Source organism: Cheilinus undulatus, linkage group 7 (genome assembly GCF_018320785.1).
Source record: "Cheilinus undulatus linkage group 7, ASM1832078v1, whole genome shotgun sequence".
Taxonomy (NCBI): Eukaryota; Metazoa; Chordata; class Actinopteri; order Labriformes; family Labridae; genus Cheilinus; species Cheilinus undulatus.
The window spans coordinates 46,519,696-46,540,103 of NC_054871.1; the positions used below are offsets into that span (position 1 = coordinate 46,519,696).

The window sequence follows — 20,408 nt, forward strand, 5'->3', positions numbered from 1 at the left end:
AAATCGGAATTTGAAACGCAGGGATTTTTATTTACAACACAGAAAACATCAGTGACTTTGCACAGACTTGTTCTCCATCTGTTGCAGACACAACAGTGAAAAAAAGATTCCAAACAAATGGTTTTCAAAATATCTACATAAATACAAAGAAAAGTCCATGTGCTTTTTTTGCAGTTAGATTCTTTTGGCCATTCCTCAAAGTAGTAGAGACGCAACTAGTCGACTGCAACTCCCACAATGCACTGCGGTAAACAACATGACAATGACCTGGGCAAAACACTGAAGGAAGTGATCGAAAATGGATTAAAAAAGGATAAAAATACAATTATTATCGAATCTAACAATGCAGATTCAATCTGTAAAGACCCCGAAAAGTCACCGAAGTTCAGAGCTCACTAGAACGGCACAAGAAAGTCAGCTTTCAGAGGAAAAAAAAGAGTACGTTTCTATGACTTATGGTTCAAAAGTTATTCACGTTTATATTAACGGTGTCACTTCTTGTTATTTACAACAACGCCGTCCTCAGAGACCCTGGAAAGTCAGCAAAGATCAGGACTCACTAGAAAATTTTCTGTAAGAGCTGCTACAGAGAGCAGCAGAACATAATCAGAAAGGCACAACGGAGAGCTTTCAGATAAAAAAACAACAACAACAAAAATGAAGGGTCTATGACCTACGGTTCAAACGTTACCAAGTGATTTATAAAGGGATGTGAGCTCGAAGAGCTCCCTTTTCTCTCCTTCCTCTGTTTTTCTTTTTACTTTTGCATTCTTCATGTTTCATGAATCCTCAAACCTGCACAGTCTACAGTCCAGACTTCTTCTGTAATAATTCTCCTCTTCTGCTCTCATCACACATTTTCTCTCCGTCTTTCCCTGACTTCTGTCCTTTCCTGCTTTCCTCTCTCTCTTCCTCAGTTCTTCTTCTGAAGCATCATCTTCTTATATTTCCGCTGTTATCTTTTCTTCACATTTGTCCTTTACTCAGCACCTTTATTATCTATTTCTGAAACTTCACACTTGTATTTTCTCCTGGGATTTAATTCAAGAAGTGAAACTTCCATATATTCGAGACACATCTTATAAAAACTGATATATTTTAAGACTTTTTTGTTTTATTATGATGACAGCTCAAAAAAAAAAAAAAAAAAAAAAGAAAAACCCACCGTCTCAAAATATCACACAGCAGTAGTAGAAAAACATATAAAGAAGGAAAAATGATCTGGAAAATGATGCTTATTTTTGCACTCAGTACTTGGTTGGAGCTCCTTTTGCATGAATGACTGCATCAGTCAGTCTGTGGTCCTGCTGGGGTGTAATGAAGCCCAGGTCGCTCTGATAGCAGCCCATGCACGTCAAAGCAGCAGCACATTTCTGCCCAAGTTTGACTATAATAGTGTCACAACTACATCACTTTTTGAATCCTTAATAACCATTTCTTCTTAATTTGTGATGAAACTTTCACAGCTTTCATGCTAAACTTGATTATTTCCCTGTGATCTTCTCTCCGCCCTCTGCGTGCTGTCCTGACAGCCGGCATGGGCACAGCTTCATTCACATTTGCTGAACGAGTGTTTAGTTAAATCCCAGCAGCTGACAGGGCCAGAATCAGCAGAGGTGACAGCCTAAACGCTCTTCCTGTGGCCTAACTAAAGTCCACAGCAGAAGTGCAACCTTTGCAAACACTAACCGTGAACAAAGGAGGCACGAGAGGAACGGCGTATGGCGTCATCTTTGAGTCATGGAGCCGCTACAAAAGGGCGAACTTAAACAGACAAAAGCGGCTAATCTTTGTTGTCAGAAGGGTCAGCTTTAACTTTAAGCCACTTTAGGGGGACACCGGTCGCTGTATGGCACATATGTTGTATTTACGTCAGGCAGAAACCTCCAGAGAGGAAGCCAAAACAAAAAACTACGGTTCCTCAGGTGCCCATGTGAGGCTGGTTTACAAAGCAGCTCTTTTGACCAGTGGGGTCAACCTTACTTTCCTCAAGGCACACCTCAGATCAAGACAAAATCACAATGCACACCATTCCCAGATCCGTACAAAATTATCTCTTTAAAATATCACAGCAACCTAACAGTTCATACATGAATGATAATTTATGGTTTTGCACATTCCCTAGAACTGCCTCACTATTTGAGGACCCCTGCTTTACACAATGATCCTCAGAGGTTAACAGTGCATTAGGGCTGAATAATTTGCAAAAATAATCAAAATGCGATTTTTTTTTCCCCCAAATATTGCTATTTAATATGTGATTGTTCTTGGGTTAATCTCCCGTCGCGTATTATGTATGTGCTCAATGATACGTGAATTTGGATCATTAGAATTAATGTAATTTTATCACTGTGCTTGTTACCCTGAAATCTTGCATATTTTTCATCTGCTTGTATTTCCTTATGAGGAGGACTTGTCTATATTAATATGGCGGCGACACACGGAGAAAACAACGAAGAAGACGTTCAGTTCAAGTGACTTTCGGTATTAGTCGACGAGATATGGCAGTGATATTCCAACTTCCGGTGGAGGTCCTCGGCTGCATCCAGGTACTCTTGTGAAAACACACCTTCACTCATGTGGATGAATTGTTTTGGTGCTTGCATTAGGTTTACCGAAGTCTAAGCTTCACAAAAGTAGAGGAATATGCAAATAAAATAGTAAGTGCTGAAAACATGTCTAAAATTAGATGTTGTCATACCGTTTACACACTATTGAAAACATTTGAAACATTTTATTTTTTACCCAGAAAGCATCCGTGTTTTTGTCACTATTTTGTAATGCAGACATCACAGCAGAAAAATAAACACAAACTGACTTTGTTGATTCAGTTTTATCGGATCAGCTCTGTTTTATGAAGATGTGCTCATTGATGCACTTCATCAGACACGTGGAGGTTAAATTCTCTGGCAGTATTTTGGTCACTCTGCATGTAAAATCCCTCAGCACCTCTGTCTCCAGCTAGATGATCCAATAATAGCCATAACCCTGTGGATTATAATGAGCTGACATAGCTGCAGGTTCATTATTCAAACAGGCGTATACTTAACGGCAGCTCATGGCTGACACTTATAGGTTCCTCATCACGTGCAGCTGCCATCTCTAAATGCAAAGCAAACATTTTAAAGTGGTATTTACGGTCTGAGTCTGAGCTGTCTGATTGAATGAAAACAAACACGGACGCACATGAAATAAAAGCTGCAGGATGAGAGGAGATACCAGCAGGTGCTGACATGCAGGCCTGTGCCAAATATCAGTTATGGCGCAGACGCTCAGAGCGCCGTGTAGTCGTTGGCATCTCAGGCTGAACTCAGCAGCTCGTTAATGTGGGAGTTACTAAATTTTTCTGAATGCTGCAACAAAGGCTCAAAAACGACCCTATAAAGTTTTCTCTGGATTTGAGAATCTGTTTCATTTTGCTCTTTGTAGAAATGATCCAAAATTTCCCCTCATCCAGCGTGGCTCATTCACTCATATTCCTCCTCTGCCAGGCTCAGTCCAGGTTTAGAGAATTGTTCACATCATAAAAATGAGTTATACACTGAAATTTACCAGAAACTAAGAGGCTTAATATGTATCAGCAATGCACACTGTAAAAGAAACACCGAGCAGATGTGAGTAGCTCTGTTAGTCTGATTCAAAGATTGTATTAAGAAAAATTTTAGCTTCCTGGGTTCATTGTGAAGCCGTTGTAGCATCACTAAACATGTGCCGCCTTCAGAGGGTCAGCAGAGGCGACTTCACTTGAAAAACAAGCAATATATGATGTTTCTCCATGCATTTGTAACCTTAATGGCATTTTCTTAACATTATTGGCCCCTGAAAAGCCCCATGAATGTTTTCCTTGCAAAAGGCAAATTAATCATTTCAATGCATATGGGTCTAATCAGCAATACTTAAAGGGATACTGCAACATTTTGGCAAATTCACCCATTGCCATAATTCCTATAGTCTTAGTAATAGGTTCATTACCTTTAGTTGTCGGTGCAAGCTATTTTTAGATCGGTGTTGTTGAGTTCGGTCCTGCTGTGCTAACTCAACGTAAGCAAACGGTATTCCGGTTTTCCCTCATCAAATACACAATCCAACAACTCCAAAGCGCTCTCGTGGACAAGTTGTGACCTGCACATTCACCACGCTATGAAATGATAACGTATAATTATGCAACGTTACGACACATGAAGCAAATACTCGGAACTATTTCTTGAGTAAACCGCTGGGTGGAGTGACACAGTGCAGCAGCCATGTCTGGAGTGTAGTTCCGGCTTTACATTTAGCTTTAAAACATCTCCGTCTTGTAATGTTCCATGATTATTTCATAGCGTGGTGAATGTGCAGGTCACAACTGGTCCACGAGAGCGTTTTGGAGTTGTTGGATTGCGTATTTGATGAGTTTGATGAGGGAAAGCCAGAATACTGTCTGCTTACATTGAGTTGGCACAGCAGGTCCGAACTCGACAACGCCGATCTAAAAATAGCTTGCACCGACAACTGTAAGTAACGAACCTATTACTAAGACTATAGGGATTATGGCAATGGGCGAATTTGCCAAAATGTTGAAGTATCCCTTTAAAGCAGAAATCTTCTGGCTTGTCTTTTAGGCCTGGCTCAGGTCAGATTTTGAAACTGGAAAAAATTAGCCAGCTTCCTGCTTTTTCTCTCCTCTTTCTCTTGGCATTTTGACAATTTTGAAGGTCCTTGCATGGCAACACACCATCCAAAACTACTGACCTGAAATAGGGTGGCTATATTTTCAACCCTCCAAATAAGGACAATTTCATTTCCTCCCAAACCCACATGTACAGTATGAACTAGGGCTGAACGATTTGCAAAAATAATTAAATTTTTTCCCAAATACTGTGATTGCGATTTAATATACGATCATTGTTGGGTTGATCTTATGTATTTTTCAACAAATTCTTTTTTTTTCTTTTTTAAAGGTTTATTTTGGGCATTTTTGTGCCTTTATTTGATAGAGGAGGATAGTGGATAGAGTCGGAAACAGGGACGAGAACAGGGGAGAGACATGCGGTGGGGGGCCTCAGGCCGGATTCGAGCCCGGGCCGTCCGTGTACGTGGGGCGCGCCTTAGCCACTCGGCCACCTGCACCCCATTTTTCAACAAATTCAAGCAATGAATAATTCCATCAATAAGGTCATGTGTATTGAAAACAATGAAATTATTTCCAAAGCATTTAATCCATAGAAGCATGAATGTGAGTATGAGGGTGCTGCAAGCTTTAAGCTATAAAAGAAGGCTGGCTACTAGCTGATCACAGCTGGGATATGACTTTCATGAAGTAACGCTAGGCTTCATCAGTTTTAGATAGAATGAGCTGACTATTTTTTTTCGTATTGCAAATGTGATGTCATTTGCTTTGTTTAAGGGCATTATCATTTTTATGTCACTCATTTTGATTAAGAAAAACATACATAAAACACAAAAAGGAAGATTTTTTGTAAACCATTAGAAAAAAATTGACACTTGAATGTTTGCATAATGTGCATAAAATCTCTGCTGCTGCAAAAAGCTTGTTTATTAAACTGGTATTTTGACACATTTCAAGTTAAAGGAATATTGCAACTTCTGCGAATTGAAAATTGCAGCAGGCCAAGCCCTAGAATGAACTAGGGCTTGGCCTGCTGCAATTGTTAATTTCCATCAGTGCACCTTTTTGAAAGATCCTCATCAGCAGGTGAATAATCAAAAACACATAATTACCAACCTCAAATTACAGAGATGCAGATTCACATGGGATAAGCTCTACCTGTGGACCTCTGTGTGTGCAGGAACATGGTCCGTAGTTTGCCCATATGTGTCCTACACACATTACAGACATGGCCCAGTTGTTCCAACATTTTTGAAATGTCTTCAAAAAGAAAAGAAAACCTTCTGGGAGGATACAACTTTAATGAGGTAAAGCCACAGTAGTTAAAGTAGCCATCCTGTTGTGCTGTAACAATAATAAAAAGCCAGTTATCTAAAAAATGGGACACAGCAGTGGGTCAGTATGACATGACAGAGAATTTCACGTCTGTAGTTCAGATATCTATTTCTCTTTTGGACCCAAGTGTTGGAGAGGAGACACTGCCGTCTCCAGGGCTGCTAGCAGGACTAAAAATAAGCTGAAAAACATGTTAGTAATTCTGAAAAACATTTCTGGCTGATTATCAGAGCTTCTGACTGTGATTAGAGCTGCTACTTGGATTTGAAGTCAACATGAATGAGAAATGGGCGTGAGGTGTGTAAAGAGGAGCCAAGTGTGTCAGCGGATATTTTTGGACGACAGTGGCGCAGGTCTGGGAATAAAGCCATCAGCCGTGATCTGCCTGACCCCGTGTTGTTATGTCTGTGACGGAGAAAGCACAGCTGCTTCGTGGGAGTCGGAGGGTGCCGACTGCAGACCGTTTGATCTTTTTACACTCCTGTCAGTGTTGGGATAACTTTGAAAATTTCTGTTCATGCATTCATGCTTTAATGTTAGCGCATGTGGCTGAAAATGGAAGAAATATGAAGAATGAAGACTATTTCTTCTTAATCTTCATGTTAAGGTCTGTCTTTTGTGTTTTAAAAAAGGTCACGTTAAAAAAAAAAATTCCAAAGATTCTGAAAACAACTCATCCTCTTTACCATTTATTTTGAAATTCAAACCCAAAGGCACAGATTTTTTTAACGGGGAAGTTTAAAAAAAGAAGATAAAAGTGGAGGTGATAAAAAAAACAGGTGAATTGATTAACCCCTTAAAGCCTGATAACACAAATAATAACAAGAAAATTTAAATTTTTTGGAACGAAAATGTTTATCTAACCTTCTACCAGAAAGAAATGCCATAAAACTTCACATACACATATTTTTTGGTATCACATTTGATACCTTAGACCAGGTCTGTCAAACTCAGTCACAACAGGGGCCGGATTATTTAGGTCTAAGCTGAGGGCCTAACAGGGTCAACATTTTACTATGAACTGCCAACCTCATTTTTTATCAGCAGTGAATTATGGAAAAACAACTTATTTCTAAAGAAAAAAGGTTTTGAGTTTTAAAAAGTCAAAATAAAAAGTTTTAAGCTCAAAATCTGAGATAAAAAAAATCAAATTCAGCAGTTTAAAAGGTAAAAATGAGATTTAACATCGTGATAACTGATTTTTAAAGGCAAATGTCTGAAACAGAAATTTGCAATCATGTTTCAGACATCAAAATATGACTTAAAATTCGTTTTTAAAAAGCAAAAAAATGTGGCAAAATTTTGAATTGAGTCTACAGTGTCAAAATATGGGATTAAAAGTCAAAGTTAGGAGTTAAAAAGGTCAAAACTGACCTAAAATTTAAAATTGTGAAGCTTGAACGTCAAAATAGGAGATGAAAAGTCAAAATCATGAGATTCATAATTGTGATATACAAAATTGAAAATATGAAAACACAAATTTATTTTCTTTTTACATCCTGACTTTTTAATCTTATTTATTTTATTCTTAATCAAAATTATTACGTAAGGATATTATAAATCAAAGCTGAAGTTTACGTTTTTATTATTCATTCTAGTGGGCCTATAATAAAAATATGATATTATCATGCGTGCCTAGTGTAATTGGTCCCCTGGGCCTTGAGTGTGACACCCCTGCTTCAGACGTTTTTGGCAACTGATAATCTACTGAACTGCATTTTTATCATTTTCTTATTGTTTTTAGGTAATTGATTAACCCTGTTGATTAGCTAGAGGTCTCATAAAAGTGTATAAAATGATACAACGGACTTTAAGCGGTTAATGAAGTGATAAAAATGCATTTGAATTCCAAATGAAGTGATAATTATGCTTTGATTAATTTGACGTTGATTTGATACAAATTGTTGAATTTGATGAAAATAGTAGCATATTCTGTCATTTTGATTGTTTGTAATTTATCATTTACAGCTAAAAAATTTTATTTATCATTTAATAAAAGAGGCCTTTAGGATGGAAGTTACAAAAAGTGATAAAAATTAAGGTAATGAAAATTTTTGTTATTTGAATCAATAAGCATCTAAATGCATGCAAATTAACAATAGTAAGTGATGAAAATGCTTGCAAAGTGTAAATGAAAGTGATAATCCAGAAATTTACAAGTAATTTTTATCATTTGTAATGTAATATTTCTTTTTTTTTTTTTTTTAATTTCGCAAAAAGATTGAGGTTCCACTCAACTCTCTGCAGCAGAGATGGAGAAAACAACCCCAATTATAGGAGAGAAGAGATGAAGCAAAGAAACGAGTCGCTGTTCTTAAAGCAGGGCCAGTTCCTGAGTCAGGTTCCCAAATGAAGCGCCTGAAAGACAGTGGATGACATACATTTGAAACACAGCTTCAGTCAATCAAATGAATGGTTTTGGATCATCTCATTTACAACAGCGTCTTGAACTGATGAAATAACACACTCTCAAGAATTTACACCTCAACAGTGTTTGCAGTTAGACATGGCTTTTCCTTTTCAGCTAAAATCCATGCCCCTAGTAGTGATGCAGGTGTAGCTCTCTCTTGTGCTGTACAAGCAAAAAGGGTGCTATGTCACTGCTAATAACATGACATCCACACCAAGATCTACATGCAGCCAAAACCAGAGCCAACTGGTGTCAAAGTTAGCATTAGTTGTCTTGAAATGCCTTCTCCAGTTGTATTCCTTGCACGCCAATATGCACTTAAGGCAGAGTAAGCACACAGGCTTTGCATCTGATTTTTGTTATACTACATTAAAAGAGAGCTCTAAAGTAGAAGAGAACCTGTGGAGGCACAAGGCCATGTCAGTAGGTGCCAAAATGTGTTGGTGTGATGTGAAAGTGGAAAATGGCGCATGTGTCAGACAGGAATAAGATAATAGATACACTTCTATGGTAAATTGTTAAGCTTTCCTAAAAATGAAATCCTCTTTAAATAAAATTACCTTTTTAGTGATAATGTTAAAAATGTGGATGGGTACGCTGAACTAAATGATTAGGAAAGTAATGTTGACTTCATAGCTAGGCCAGATGTAAGAAGAACTGAATAATTGTGAAAAGAGACAAGAAATCGGTGTAAATTGTGGCAAAATTGGTCAAAAAGTGGGCAAACAGTGGCAAAAATGGGTGTGGAAGTGATTTAATAATGATAAAAATGGGTTTAAAGTAATTTTTAAGTGGCAAATTGGGCAAAGAGTGGCAATTTTTGTTAAAAATTGAAGATTAGGGTAAAAAACAAGGGGAATGGGTAAATGGGTCAAAAGTGGCGAAGAGAAGAGGCGAAAATGGGCCAGAAATGGTGAAAAAGTGGGGGAAAAGGACAAAAAAATTCTTAAAAGTGTCAAAAATGGCTAAAGGGAGCAAAATAGGTAAAAAGTTAAAAGGAATTGGCTAAAATTGGCAGTAAATAGTTTAAAATAGTGCAAATAATTAATTTCATTATCCGAACCCAACAATAGCTTGCCTCACGTTTTAGCTCAAACAAGAGGTAATTGTTAGCCAGCAAGCACAAATGCTACCGATCCAACACACATACATTGATATAATCAATAAATCCAGACTGAAGGGCCCATTCATGGGTTTTTCAGGGACCCAGTCACTTATGTGGGCAGGCCTGGTCAGAGTACTTTTCATTAAGTTGTAGTAATAATGCAACCTGACACGCCAGATGGATTCGTTTCACACATCCATCTGGAAAATCTCTGACAGAGAACATTTGGCAAAGAGCAGAGCCTTTGGGAAAAAAAAAAATCGCTACTGAAGGAGTAAACGCCATAGAGAGCAGCATAACGCAAACCAATGTGGACTGTAGACATGTCAGTACACGACTTTTGTCGTTTTGAAAAGAAAACAACTCAATGCTGTTCTTTGTTCTTCTTTTAACAAAGAAATTTCTTCAAGTTCTGATAAAACTGGCGCTTTAGCAGCATCCACACTAATCTCTTCCACCATAACTGCACCGGCCTCTTCTTGCTGCTTGCTTACATCACGACTCCGCCGTGCCTGAAAGTATTGCCCCTCATCACTGATTGGTCCTGTCACTTTCTAACCGGGCCCAAACGGTTCAGGTGAGAGCTTTGCAAGATGGATTCGCCAGTGAGAAACAAGGAAACGGGAGAATCCATCTGCTTTGCAAGGTTAGTAATAATGTACGGTTTGTACAAATTCTCAAGGCACACTGATGTGCTTTGCTGGACCATTTGAGTGCATAGCTGGTCTTCCTGGGGTCCACGTGACAGATTATCATACAAATAAATTAAACATACATTATTTTATTAAAAAAATAATCCTCTAAGTAGTCCCCTTTAAAGGCCACTAGAAATGACCTCAGGAGCCTGTTTCGGCCCCAGAGCCTCCAATTGAATAGATTGGACTTAAACCATTGTGTTTTGCGTGGAATAATGGCTCCAGCAGTCGTGAAAGCTTCTGCCCTGCCTCCTCGTTCCTCACCACAACACAACACAGAGGTCAAAACCTGGTAGCAGAACAAAGTAAGACCTGACCGGCTACATATGGGAGGATTAAAATAATAGGAAACATTAAAAATAAACAACTTTATTGATTAGTTTGATTCTTGTCTTCAGCCCAAAGATCAGTTGTGCATTTTTTACGTTCATTTTACAGTCCAATACTTGCAACATGCAGTATAAAGCATGCCTTCATTAAACACCTTTTCTCTGCAGGGATACTATCAAAACATGAGCTGTTTGAATTAAATCTTGCAAAAAAAAAGTGGGTGAATTTTGTGCTCAATTTCATTTCTGTAAACCCTTTTCCAACTTGGACATTTGCAAAATTTTAACAGCATTGATGCAGAGCAGAAACATACAGACATAAAAATGTACAGACAGTATTTCATTTAAAGAAAGAGAAAACATTCAAGTTATTTTATAGAAATCCAGTGTCAACATTCATCAGATCATTCTTTTAATCACAATCAAATTTTATGTGAAGCCTGCAAATCTGGAACTGAATTAAACCCGACTATTTTAAAAATATTCCGTTCAGCCTCGTAAACGTGCATTTTTTTAAGACTTGAAGTGCAAAAAGTAAACAGATTCAGAGACTGTAGCACCGTCAATCACTATAGACCACACGGGGATGCTCATGAAATGCTCTGTGTACAGAGCAGACCAAAACTGAGTTCTTTAGTTTTCACCAGAGTCAGAATACAAACACACAAGGAGTAATGGAAATATGAGCACAGACTTTTTAGCCCAGTTTAGACCAAAGATTAACAAGATGTGCAACTGCTTAGAACAGGCCACTTTGTGACTTTCTAGACCTTCACACCACTGCAACTGGTGGAGTTAATGCAACTTTTCAGAGTAATAACTCTATGTTCTCTGGTTTCTACTTTTCATGCCTGACTGTGGCTGCGTGTAATCTTTAGCATACAATATGGAAGAAAACAGCGAAAATTACCATAAAATCTGGATATAAGGTGCACCCATTTTAATGTAAAAAGTCCACTGTGGTTCATATTAACCCAACACACCAGACAACTGTTTCAATCACATTCATCTGGGAAAGCTCCGATTGAAAGTGTTTGGGAAGGGCGGGTCTTTAAAAAAAATTCTCTGAAAGATTCATTACGGGCCAATCACAGTGACAAAGCAAAAGGAGGTGGTACGCATTCCCGGCTCTGCCAAGAGAAGCTTTCAGTGTGACTCTTTGTTCTTATTTTTATAAATGTAGAGAAATTCTGATAAAACAGTGGCTTTTCTACAGCTATATTTGAGCTAACTGCTACAGCGGTAGCAGCCACTTTATAGACCAGCTTATAGTACAACTCAACCAACCTGAAATGATCAAACCCATGCTGAGGCTGGTTGGAGAAGAGGGAAAACATCTTTTCTCCTATGGAAAGCTTTCAGTGTGGCTCTTTGGTCTTTATTTAATAAAGAAATGGGCTCCAGTTCTGGCAAAGGCTGGCGCCACTTTTTGACCGCTTTTCCTCTTTGTTCGGACAGGATCTTGCATTAAAAGAAAACAAAGAATATGCAATTTGGTATATAAAACTTTCTGGAGAATGAGTATACTCCCCAGTTAAGTGCCAAATGGAAGGCAGAGGGACTCCTGGACTCTGAGTCTTTCTAACAATAATCACTGCTGAGAGGTCAACTATCATATCATGAAAGCATGTGCAAACTCTATACAGTGGAACAGACGGTGCTAAAAGAGCAATGAAGCTGCACAGAAATGCATGAATGAAGTAGAAATTGCAGTTTAAAGCTTCTAGCCCTCCAGGAGACTAAAAAAACAGAATGTGGTTAATATACCAAGCAGCTTATATCTCAGATATTAAGGTATTTGCTAAATTGAAGTGCATAAAAAACAACAAGATCTAGACTTTGCTGTCAGTGGGTTGATGTTGCCTCCAAAAAGCAGAGGAACCGCTAGTGATAACACTGCACTTCTTGGTGACAGGTGAGTCATTACCTCTGATAAACATAAACCTGCAGCATAGCTGTGAAGTACTCCATTTAAGGGACTAGGCTCTGAGGTGCTGATTGGCTATTGAAACAAATGATGTGCACCATCAGCTGGCCTGATCTGAGCTGCAACAGATCAGTTCACATGATCTTGTTGCCTAGCCAATCTTTGGTCTGAACTGGACTTTAAATGTTCTGTATGTAAAATGAGATTCATGAGACAAACTAACAGTGAATGACAGAGAAATAAATGAATAACAGAATATTTTACATGTGCATTTGATACAGTAGTTAAAAAATAAGTCATGGTTTGATACTGAAAAATATCATCAAAATTAACAAAGAGGAACATCTGGAGATGCATCTGTGTGCACTCTACTACATTTCTGTTCCATGTTTTCATTTCAAAAGACAACAGCAGTCTGTAACTCATCTCAAACATTCATGTTGTACAAAGACATTGATGTATTCCCAGGTAAGCTGACTCTGACCAGACTTCAGGATCAGTCACGTGGAGGCCAGAGGCCGCAGCAGCTCCAGCTGGGACTCTAAGGTGACCCTCTCCTTATGAACCACCTGCAGTCAAAAAAACAAAACAAAACATGACCTTTAATCACCTCGAACATGAGACACACCTCAGGCATGTTTACTTTACTCTCCATTAGTAATGGTGATCTATGACAAGATAAATCCTCCAAAGTGGCCCACAGCATCTCTGATACAGAACTGAAGGAAGAGAATTTAGAGCACGCCAACTTTGACCTTTTCTTTGAGTTTGACTAAAAATGGAGCTCAAAGTTTCCCCGAGGGTAGCATTGGAGGAAAGGTCACAAGGTCAATCCAATCACACAACTCACATGGAGTGGATTATTGTGAGAATGCAGAATATGTACATTTGCCGTCTAGTCTCCAAGTCTCTAGTCTCCTCGACAACAAAGGAGAGCACTCTGCAGGGCAGGGAGTGCAGCAATCAAACTAAACATTGAGATTCTGCTGCAGTGTCGTAATGAAGGGGAACCATCCCTCTGCCTTTGTGCTTCAACTTTGAACCAAATAACGGTGCAATTTAGAGCCTGTGTGTGTGACTTCACTGTTTTTCTTTTTGCCTCTCAACTCAATAACAAAAAGGTTCATGTGACGAATGACACTCATGTATGATAAAAACGTGGTGGTACAACTGTGCTTTGCAGGGCTGATGTGTAGTTTATAAAAAGCAACAAACATTGTGGAAACCCTAGATATGCAGCTGCTGACTTATGGCTAAAAAAACTGCCTCCAACTTCCCAAAACACCATTAACAAAGAGACATGGATTCAAAAAGTTACACACAGCCTGTGTGTAATACTGCATGCCTCTGCCAAGGTCATTGTCAGATTGCGAGCATATTAAAGAGATGTACATGTCTTCATGTCTGCTACCCTTTTATGACTGTGTTGATTTTGGCAGCTGTTTTAAATTTAGTCTCAAGTCCTCAGATTAAAATGTCTTCAGTCAAATTTTAGTCATTTTCACTAGTGAAGGCGTTAGTCGCATTTTTTTTTTTTAATGAGAACTCAAAAACATTCTAGTCCTGTTTTGGTCAATAGAAAGCCCGTACATTTTAGCCTTTACTTTTACTCAAGACAATGTTTTTTTTTTTTTAACTAATTTCATTAGGTATTTAGACATTACTTGTATTACTTTAAAATATACTGAAGAAAATACTGGAATACCTTTACTGCTCCCTAACCAATCTGTTTCTGTGTTTTACAGATTATACGCGAAAGTTCCTAAAGAGCAAAAGTAAAAAAAGTATTCACCCTCTTGTGGATGTTTTACCATTTTATTGATTTTATACATCAATCATGGTCGGTATAATTTCCCTTTCATGACAAAAAACGCTCTTTGATGTAAAAGCGAAAACAGATTTCTACAATGTAATGTCCAGTAAATAAAAATATGTAACACTGAATAAGTGACTGCATAAATATTCACCCCCTTTAAAGTGACTGATCTAATTCAAAATTGGTCCAGGCAATAGGCGCTCAAAGTCTCACAATTAGTGAAATGGGGATCACCTGAGAGCTGTGAATCTGTCTCAAGTGATTGTAGCACAAAGACACCTGTGTCTGGAAGGTCCAGTTACTGGTTAATCAGTATTCCTGGCTACCATTAAACCATTAAGACTAAAGAACACTCCAAGAGTTCAATCAACCCTTAAAAAATGGAAGGAATATAGAACGCCTCATGAACTGAGAGACCATGCATGAAGGAGACTAGTGAGAAAGACCACCAAGTAGGGCTGGGCAATTAATCGAAAATTAGATTAAATCACAATATAGCCTGCCGCAATTTCAAATCACAGAAGTTGCAATATTTTTTTTTTTTTACCCGTAATTTGTGTCAAAATACCACTTAAAACTTTTTTTTGCAGCAGAGATATTATGCATTACATATCATGCTTGATTTTTGTAAGTTTATCTTATTATATATGAGAATGACATAAAAAATGATCACTCCCTTCAATGCAACAATTCATATCCAATTTGCAGTACAAATCAAAATCATCACGATTAATTTTTTTTTTTTTTTTTTTTTTTTCAAGATTTATTTTTGGGCCTTTTCGTGCCTTTATTAGATAGACTCGGAAACAGGGAAGAGAGCGGGGAGACATGCGGGAAATGGTGCCACAGGCCGGACTTGAAAAATATCAAGATCATTTTATAAAAGGAAATATAAGATTTAGACCTTTACAGATTTGCTTCATGGAATATTTAATTAAAATTAAATGTGAGGACAAAAACTGAGAGTTTGGAGAGTAAAAGATTGGCTTCAACTGTTATAAAAGTCTTCATTAGAAGTTTTTCTTCAGCTTTGAGGATGAAGACCAAGAATAGCTGTTCTTTACCATGCAGCCTCTCTCTCTCTCTCCTCTCCCACACCCTGTTGTAGTTGGACGCCTGACCAGCTGAAGCTCTATTTTAAAGAGGACAGTTGTGGATGCCAGTGGTGGTTTGGTATTTTGACAAGGCTGGAGTCTATAAAAAGACATGTATGCCTTTCTCTGCAGAATTCCACACATGCTTCGAGGAATTAGCAGAATAAGCAGATTTAAGTGGGAAGAAAAATTCTATTGTGGAGGTTTAAAACCTATAATCAAACCCTTTATTTGGATTTTTGAGAAAACCCTCACATTGGAAGTGCATTACTTGATTTTTACCCTTAAATTCCTGTTATTTCAGAGATACAGAAGCTCTGCATGTGAGTCTGAAGGTTTCACTCCTGAATCGGTTGCGTGGAGAATGACCGGCATGCAGCATCTGTTCCAAATGTGAAAGCGTGTGCCACGGGCAGATCTCCAACGCAAACAGCTCAGTCTGAACCATTAGTTCAGCTATGAGTGACGGGAGGGGGGTTGATGGGGGGCCAGGCAGATGAGACGGGAGCTTTTCACCAAGTTGGACCAGCAGCAACATTTGTTGTTGCACTCAGATGAGAAATGGCAAAAATTCAAACTGTAACTTTTCAGATGGTAGTAAAATAAAAACACAGAGGTATTTTTTCCATTTGATTTGTTTTTAAACAATAAAACCTCCATCAGAAAGTGTCAAAGCTTTTACAAAAACATTTATTTTGTTAGAAAGATGTCTAGAAGGGAATGAATCAGTCAAAAACTGCCAGCAAACACGTACAAACAGTTTAAATTGTGCATCTAAAAAATTTTAGAATTAAATCTCATTGGGTGCCTTGGGTTTTATTTTCGTTTAAGTTTCAAACTCACTGTTTTTGAGCTGCATTCTTTGTCAAATGTACACCATTCAAGTTTATTTTCTAGCAGCTTTGGAGTTTTTTTGTTTCACTGACTATAATCCACAGCCAATCACAAAATAACCTTGTTCAGCAGGATAATGATGATACTGTAGATCCTGGGAATATTTCTGGGGGTCTTGTTTATAAGTGAAAATGAAATGGGGCATGACTGACTGACCAATTGATGCAGCAGCAGCCGCATTGTTCTGGGTAGTGTGGGCTAAAATGCATTTTCTCTGAAGGGTGTCCTGGCTCAGTCTTAAGCCTGGTTAATGCTTTTTTAGTTAGTCTACTTTGGATGCATGCTGTAGAGGTCTATGCCATGGTAAGCACCAGAAACTAGTGCGCTGGTGTGTCTGTGTTGCTCTTCAGTACTCTGCCCAAACACTGCTCACTGTGATTTCTTATGCCAGTTCATGGTACTGTTTGCTGGCATATAGGAAGCCAGTGTATAATGTTGGATTTAGAGTTAAAGTACCTTATCCCTGTGCAACTTGACAGAGCTTGAGCAGTTTGGAGTAATATTGCGGTGTCCAGATGTGCAAACCTGACTGAGACCTATCCACACAGACTCAGGGCTGTGATTGCAGCTAGAGATGCATCTACTAAATACTGACTTGAAGGGCGTGAATATATATAAATGCAATCACCTATTTTAACTTACATATTTTTATTTGATTGACTTTGCATTCTAAAGATCTGTTTTCACTTTGAAATTAATCAGTTTTTTGATCAAAAAAGACCATGATTGATTTGTAAAGTCAATAAAAGGGTAAAGTCATAGGGGATGAGTACTTTCACAGGCATGGTAGTTGGAAGAAGATGGCTGAATGGATGGATGGAGGGATGGATTACTAAATTATAGCTGAACTGCTTTGTAAGTATGCAAGTGTGTTGTGTTGTAAAATCCAGGAGATGATCTGACCTTTAGTTGCTGTTGTAGTTCACTATTGAGGCGTGTCAGCACGGCGTTGGTCTCCTTGTTCTTGCGGATCGCCATCTGAATCTCCCTCTTCTGTTTGGACAGCAGCCTGAGTGAGAAATATTACCTTTAATCAACTTTAATCACATTCTGTTGGGATAAACATGGGCAACGACATCCAGTGGACAAAAAGAGAGAAAAAAAAAAAAACATTCAGACTAGTTTACAATCAGTTGGTATGTTGTTCCTGTCTAAAAACAGGAGTTTGGTAATCGGAGCACATGTCGTGCTTTCAGTGATCAGACCGGCAGAGTTTTCATCAATCATGCAGACATTGCTGGCTCTCACTGCTGTTATTGACTCCCTCTCCAGCACTGACAGACGGTGTGAATGGGCTGTCAGCTCCATGAACAGACAGCCGCACATGTGCTTTACTCATTATTGTGTGTTAACAGACATGAAGGTGAGCCTCGATGTCTGTTGACTTCTTCTCTCTGGATAAGTATTCAGTGCTATTACCTACTTAAAGAATGTGATTTTAAGACATTCCTCAGCCCCCAATCTGACAGTCTTTTTCAGCAGTGAGAGATGTCTGTTTCAAGTTTCATTCTAGAGGCACTAGAATGCACATGGTGTGCCTTCAGTTTTTCCAAGGTAACTCTGAATAGCTGGGCTTAAGAAATACTTGAACTCAGAGTAGAGAGAGGGCACTCTTATTTACTACTGTTCAATCAGCTGAGCCAACAGTAAATGAACTTCAGCTTGTAAGTTTTCCAGTCTTCTGACTAAGAGTGCTTATATTCCACAGATCACATTCACACCACATTCATAAATTTGTGGTAGAAACTGCTATGGAAAGTGTCCACTAGTAGGGATATAATTCCAGTATTTAAGTCAGCCGGGACACTACTTTCCCAGCGACATTTTCTGGGGGATTCCAAGGCGTTCCTAGGCCAGATGAGATATAATCCCTCCATCGAGTCCTGGGTCTACCCCTGGGCCTCCTAGTTGGGCACATCCAGAAGGGCAGGGTCACCTGTCTCCTTTCAAGACAAAGGAAGAGTGGCTCTACTTTGGGCTCCCTCCAGGTGTCCGAAGGCTGAGCCAGGCACCCTACTCAGAATCTCATTTTGAGCCTCATTCTTTCAGCCATTACTCAGCTCGTGGCCATAGGTGAGGGCTGGAATGAAGATTGACTGGTAAATTGAGAGCTTTGCCTACCAGCTCAGCTCCCTCTCCACCACAACGGTCTGGTCAAGTCAGGTCAGGTATGCGAGCATGTGTTCCACACTTTGCCACGTCGACCTTGATCCTTGACTGCTCTGGCCTCTTGATGGTCATCATCCAGGCCTGCGCCAAGCATCTCTCCAGGTATCCTCCCAGCTGCCCTCAACTTGATGCACATGGTCCCCCCTGGTGGCGTCTGAACCAGCCCACCTGGTCCCAGGCATTGGGTATGCAGTGAGCTGGATCATGCACAGAACGTGTATCAGGGGCCCATATCTGGTAACTGACCCTTCCCATCTTTGCTCTCTTGAGCAAACAGCATAAGACACATGGTCTTGGGCATGAAAACCAAAGATACACCAAAAAGAAGTTGTTACAAAGGAGTCAAGTCGGTTCCTTTGGCCAGCAGTCAAAGTCCAGACCTCACAAGACTGGAAGGACCAAAGGCCGAAAGACTCTGACTTACTGGGAACACCACACTGTCTTGCTCAGCTAAACCCATTGCCCGGTATGTGAGTCTAAGTCTGCAGTTGAGCTCAGCCTCGCAGTCAGTGGATCGGTGAATTGCGCTACCTTCTCTACAAATTATACGCTCTAATCATTCACAGACACTGAATCGATGGCAGCATCCAAGGCATCCCTAAATGCCTGGATCTTTGTTTTGGTTCTGGAGACATGCAATCTGAAAGATTCAGCCTCCTCACTCAGTAAGTTAGGAACCCCCACAAACACTGCTGGTGTTTAAAAAGCATCAGATTATGTTACTCTTGCATGTATTCACTTCATTCAAACCTAATTAGCCTACATGTTCTTAGCATGCTCCACAGTGTCTGTATTAGGCTTTGACCCAGAGGCTTATCTTTGAGAACACCAACCTCCACTTTGGAGAGGGTAATGAACAAAAGACTCCCATTTTATTAATAAAAGTTTATTGATTGATTGGCTGTTTTGTCCTGATGTAGACCTATTTCAGTTATATGACCAAAATTGATTATAGTGGGCTGTGAAACCAAAACAAGACAAAGAAGTCTGAAAAAGTTTCATGGAGTACAGTGAAGCTCCACAGAGAGACAGTTACATACCCTTACATTGACTCTATTCCACTCATAAAATTACATTCAGCCATCTTTTTTTGTGATTAAAGAAAAAATAACTCACTTCTGAGAGGGTTTAGCTGTAGGAGGAAACGGTATGGCAGATGGAGGTCCGGTCTCCAGATTCTGACTCTCTGGGTGGTATTTTCTTCGGACTGGCTTCTGTGGGGCCTGACTGAGAGATACTCCGATGGCATCCTAAAGGAAACAGGCAGAAATGAAAACAAGCCTCATAAAGCAAACAGAGCTATCAACTATAATGAAACAAAATATTACGCCTGCCACACACTAATGTTAGCCGACCTGTTTTGGAGCATTTGTCAGATCTTCAGTACTTTGACCAAACAAGGAGCGAGGACCCTGATCGTCACGTTTCATACCACTCTCCTCCTGAAACACAGAAAAATAAAAGTAATTAAGTTCCAAAAGATACAAGAGAGAAACTAAAGATGAAGGATAAGATGTGTCCTGATCGTGGATAAATCAGCTCCTTTCCTGCACACCAGACAATCTAGTGCTCTCCTGGCACTGCTTCTCGTCCTCACAGTAGCCTCCATGATTGATTTATTTGCTTTTATTTAATCTCCTTGCTGCATTGCAGCCATAACTCTCTCTTAAACTGGATGTATTAAGTATCAGTGCCTGTGTTCATTCAGCAGAGAGGTTAAAAGTGCAACAGAGTGACGACAGGACCTAATCATAGAGGTTAATTTCTTAATTTTAGCTCAGAGCTGAAAGGAATTTCTTATAAAAGTCTGCCCTTTTTATGCGTTTCCCATCTGTTAATGTTGCATTTAGTGAATATGATCCACTCATTACAACAGTCTCCACTGCGGTGGCAGTAGAAATGCCTGAGTTTTCCTGATGGGTTAAACAGGCTCATGCTGGAAATTGTACCCATGAACCTAAAAATTGTTTTCTTGCTGAGAAATGCGACTGCCATGAAAGCAGACGCAAATAAAAAGAGGCTGAG

At 39.2% G+C, this 20,408-nt stretch overlaps 1 protein-coding gene across 2 annotated transcripts in view; it reads right to left on the reverse strand.

Annotated features, from left to right (window-relative positions):
- Positions 1–10,557: 10,557 nt before the first annotated feature.
- reps2 (RALBP1 associated Eps domain containing 2) overlaps positions 10,558–20,408 on the reverse strand; it is a 56,188-nt gene continuing 46,337 nt past the window's right edge. For both annotated transcript variants that reach the window (XM_041790703.1, XM_041790704.1), the window contains exons 16-19: positions 19,739–19,825; positions 19,500–19,633; positions 17,118–17,223; positions 10,558–12,979 (exon numbers count right to left, since the gene is read on the reverse strand). In XM_041790703.1, the coding sequence (XP_041646637.1) occupies positions 12,911–12,979; positions 17,118–17,223; positions 19,500–19,633; positions 19,739–19,825 (396 nt within the window). In that variant the 3' untranslated portion in view covers positions 10,558–12,910. The remainder of the gene's footprint in view (positions 12,980–17,117; positions 17,224–19,499; positions 19,634–19,738; positions 19,826–20,408) is intronic.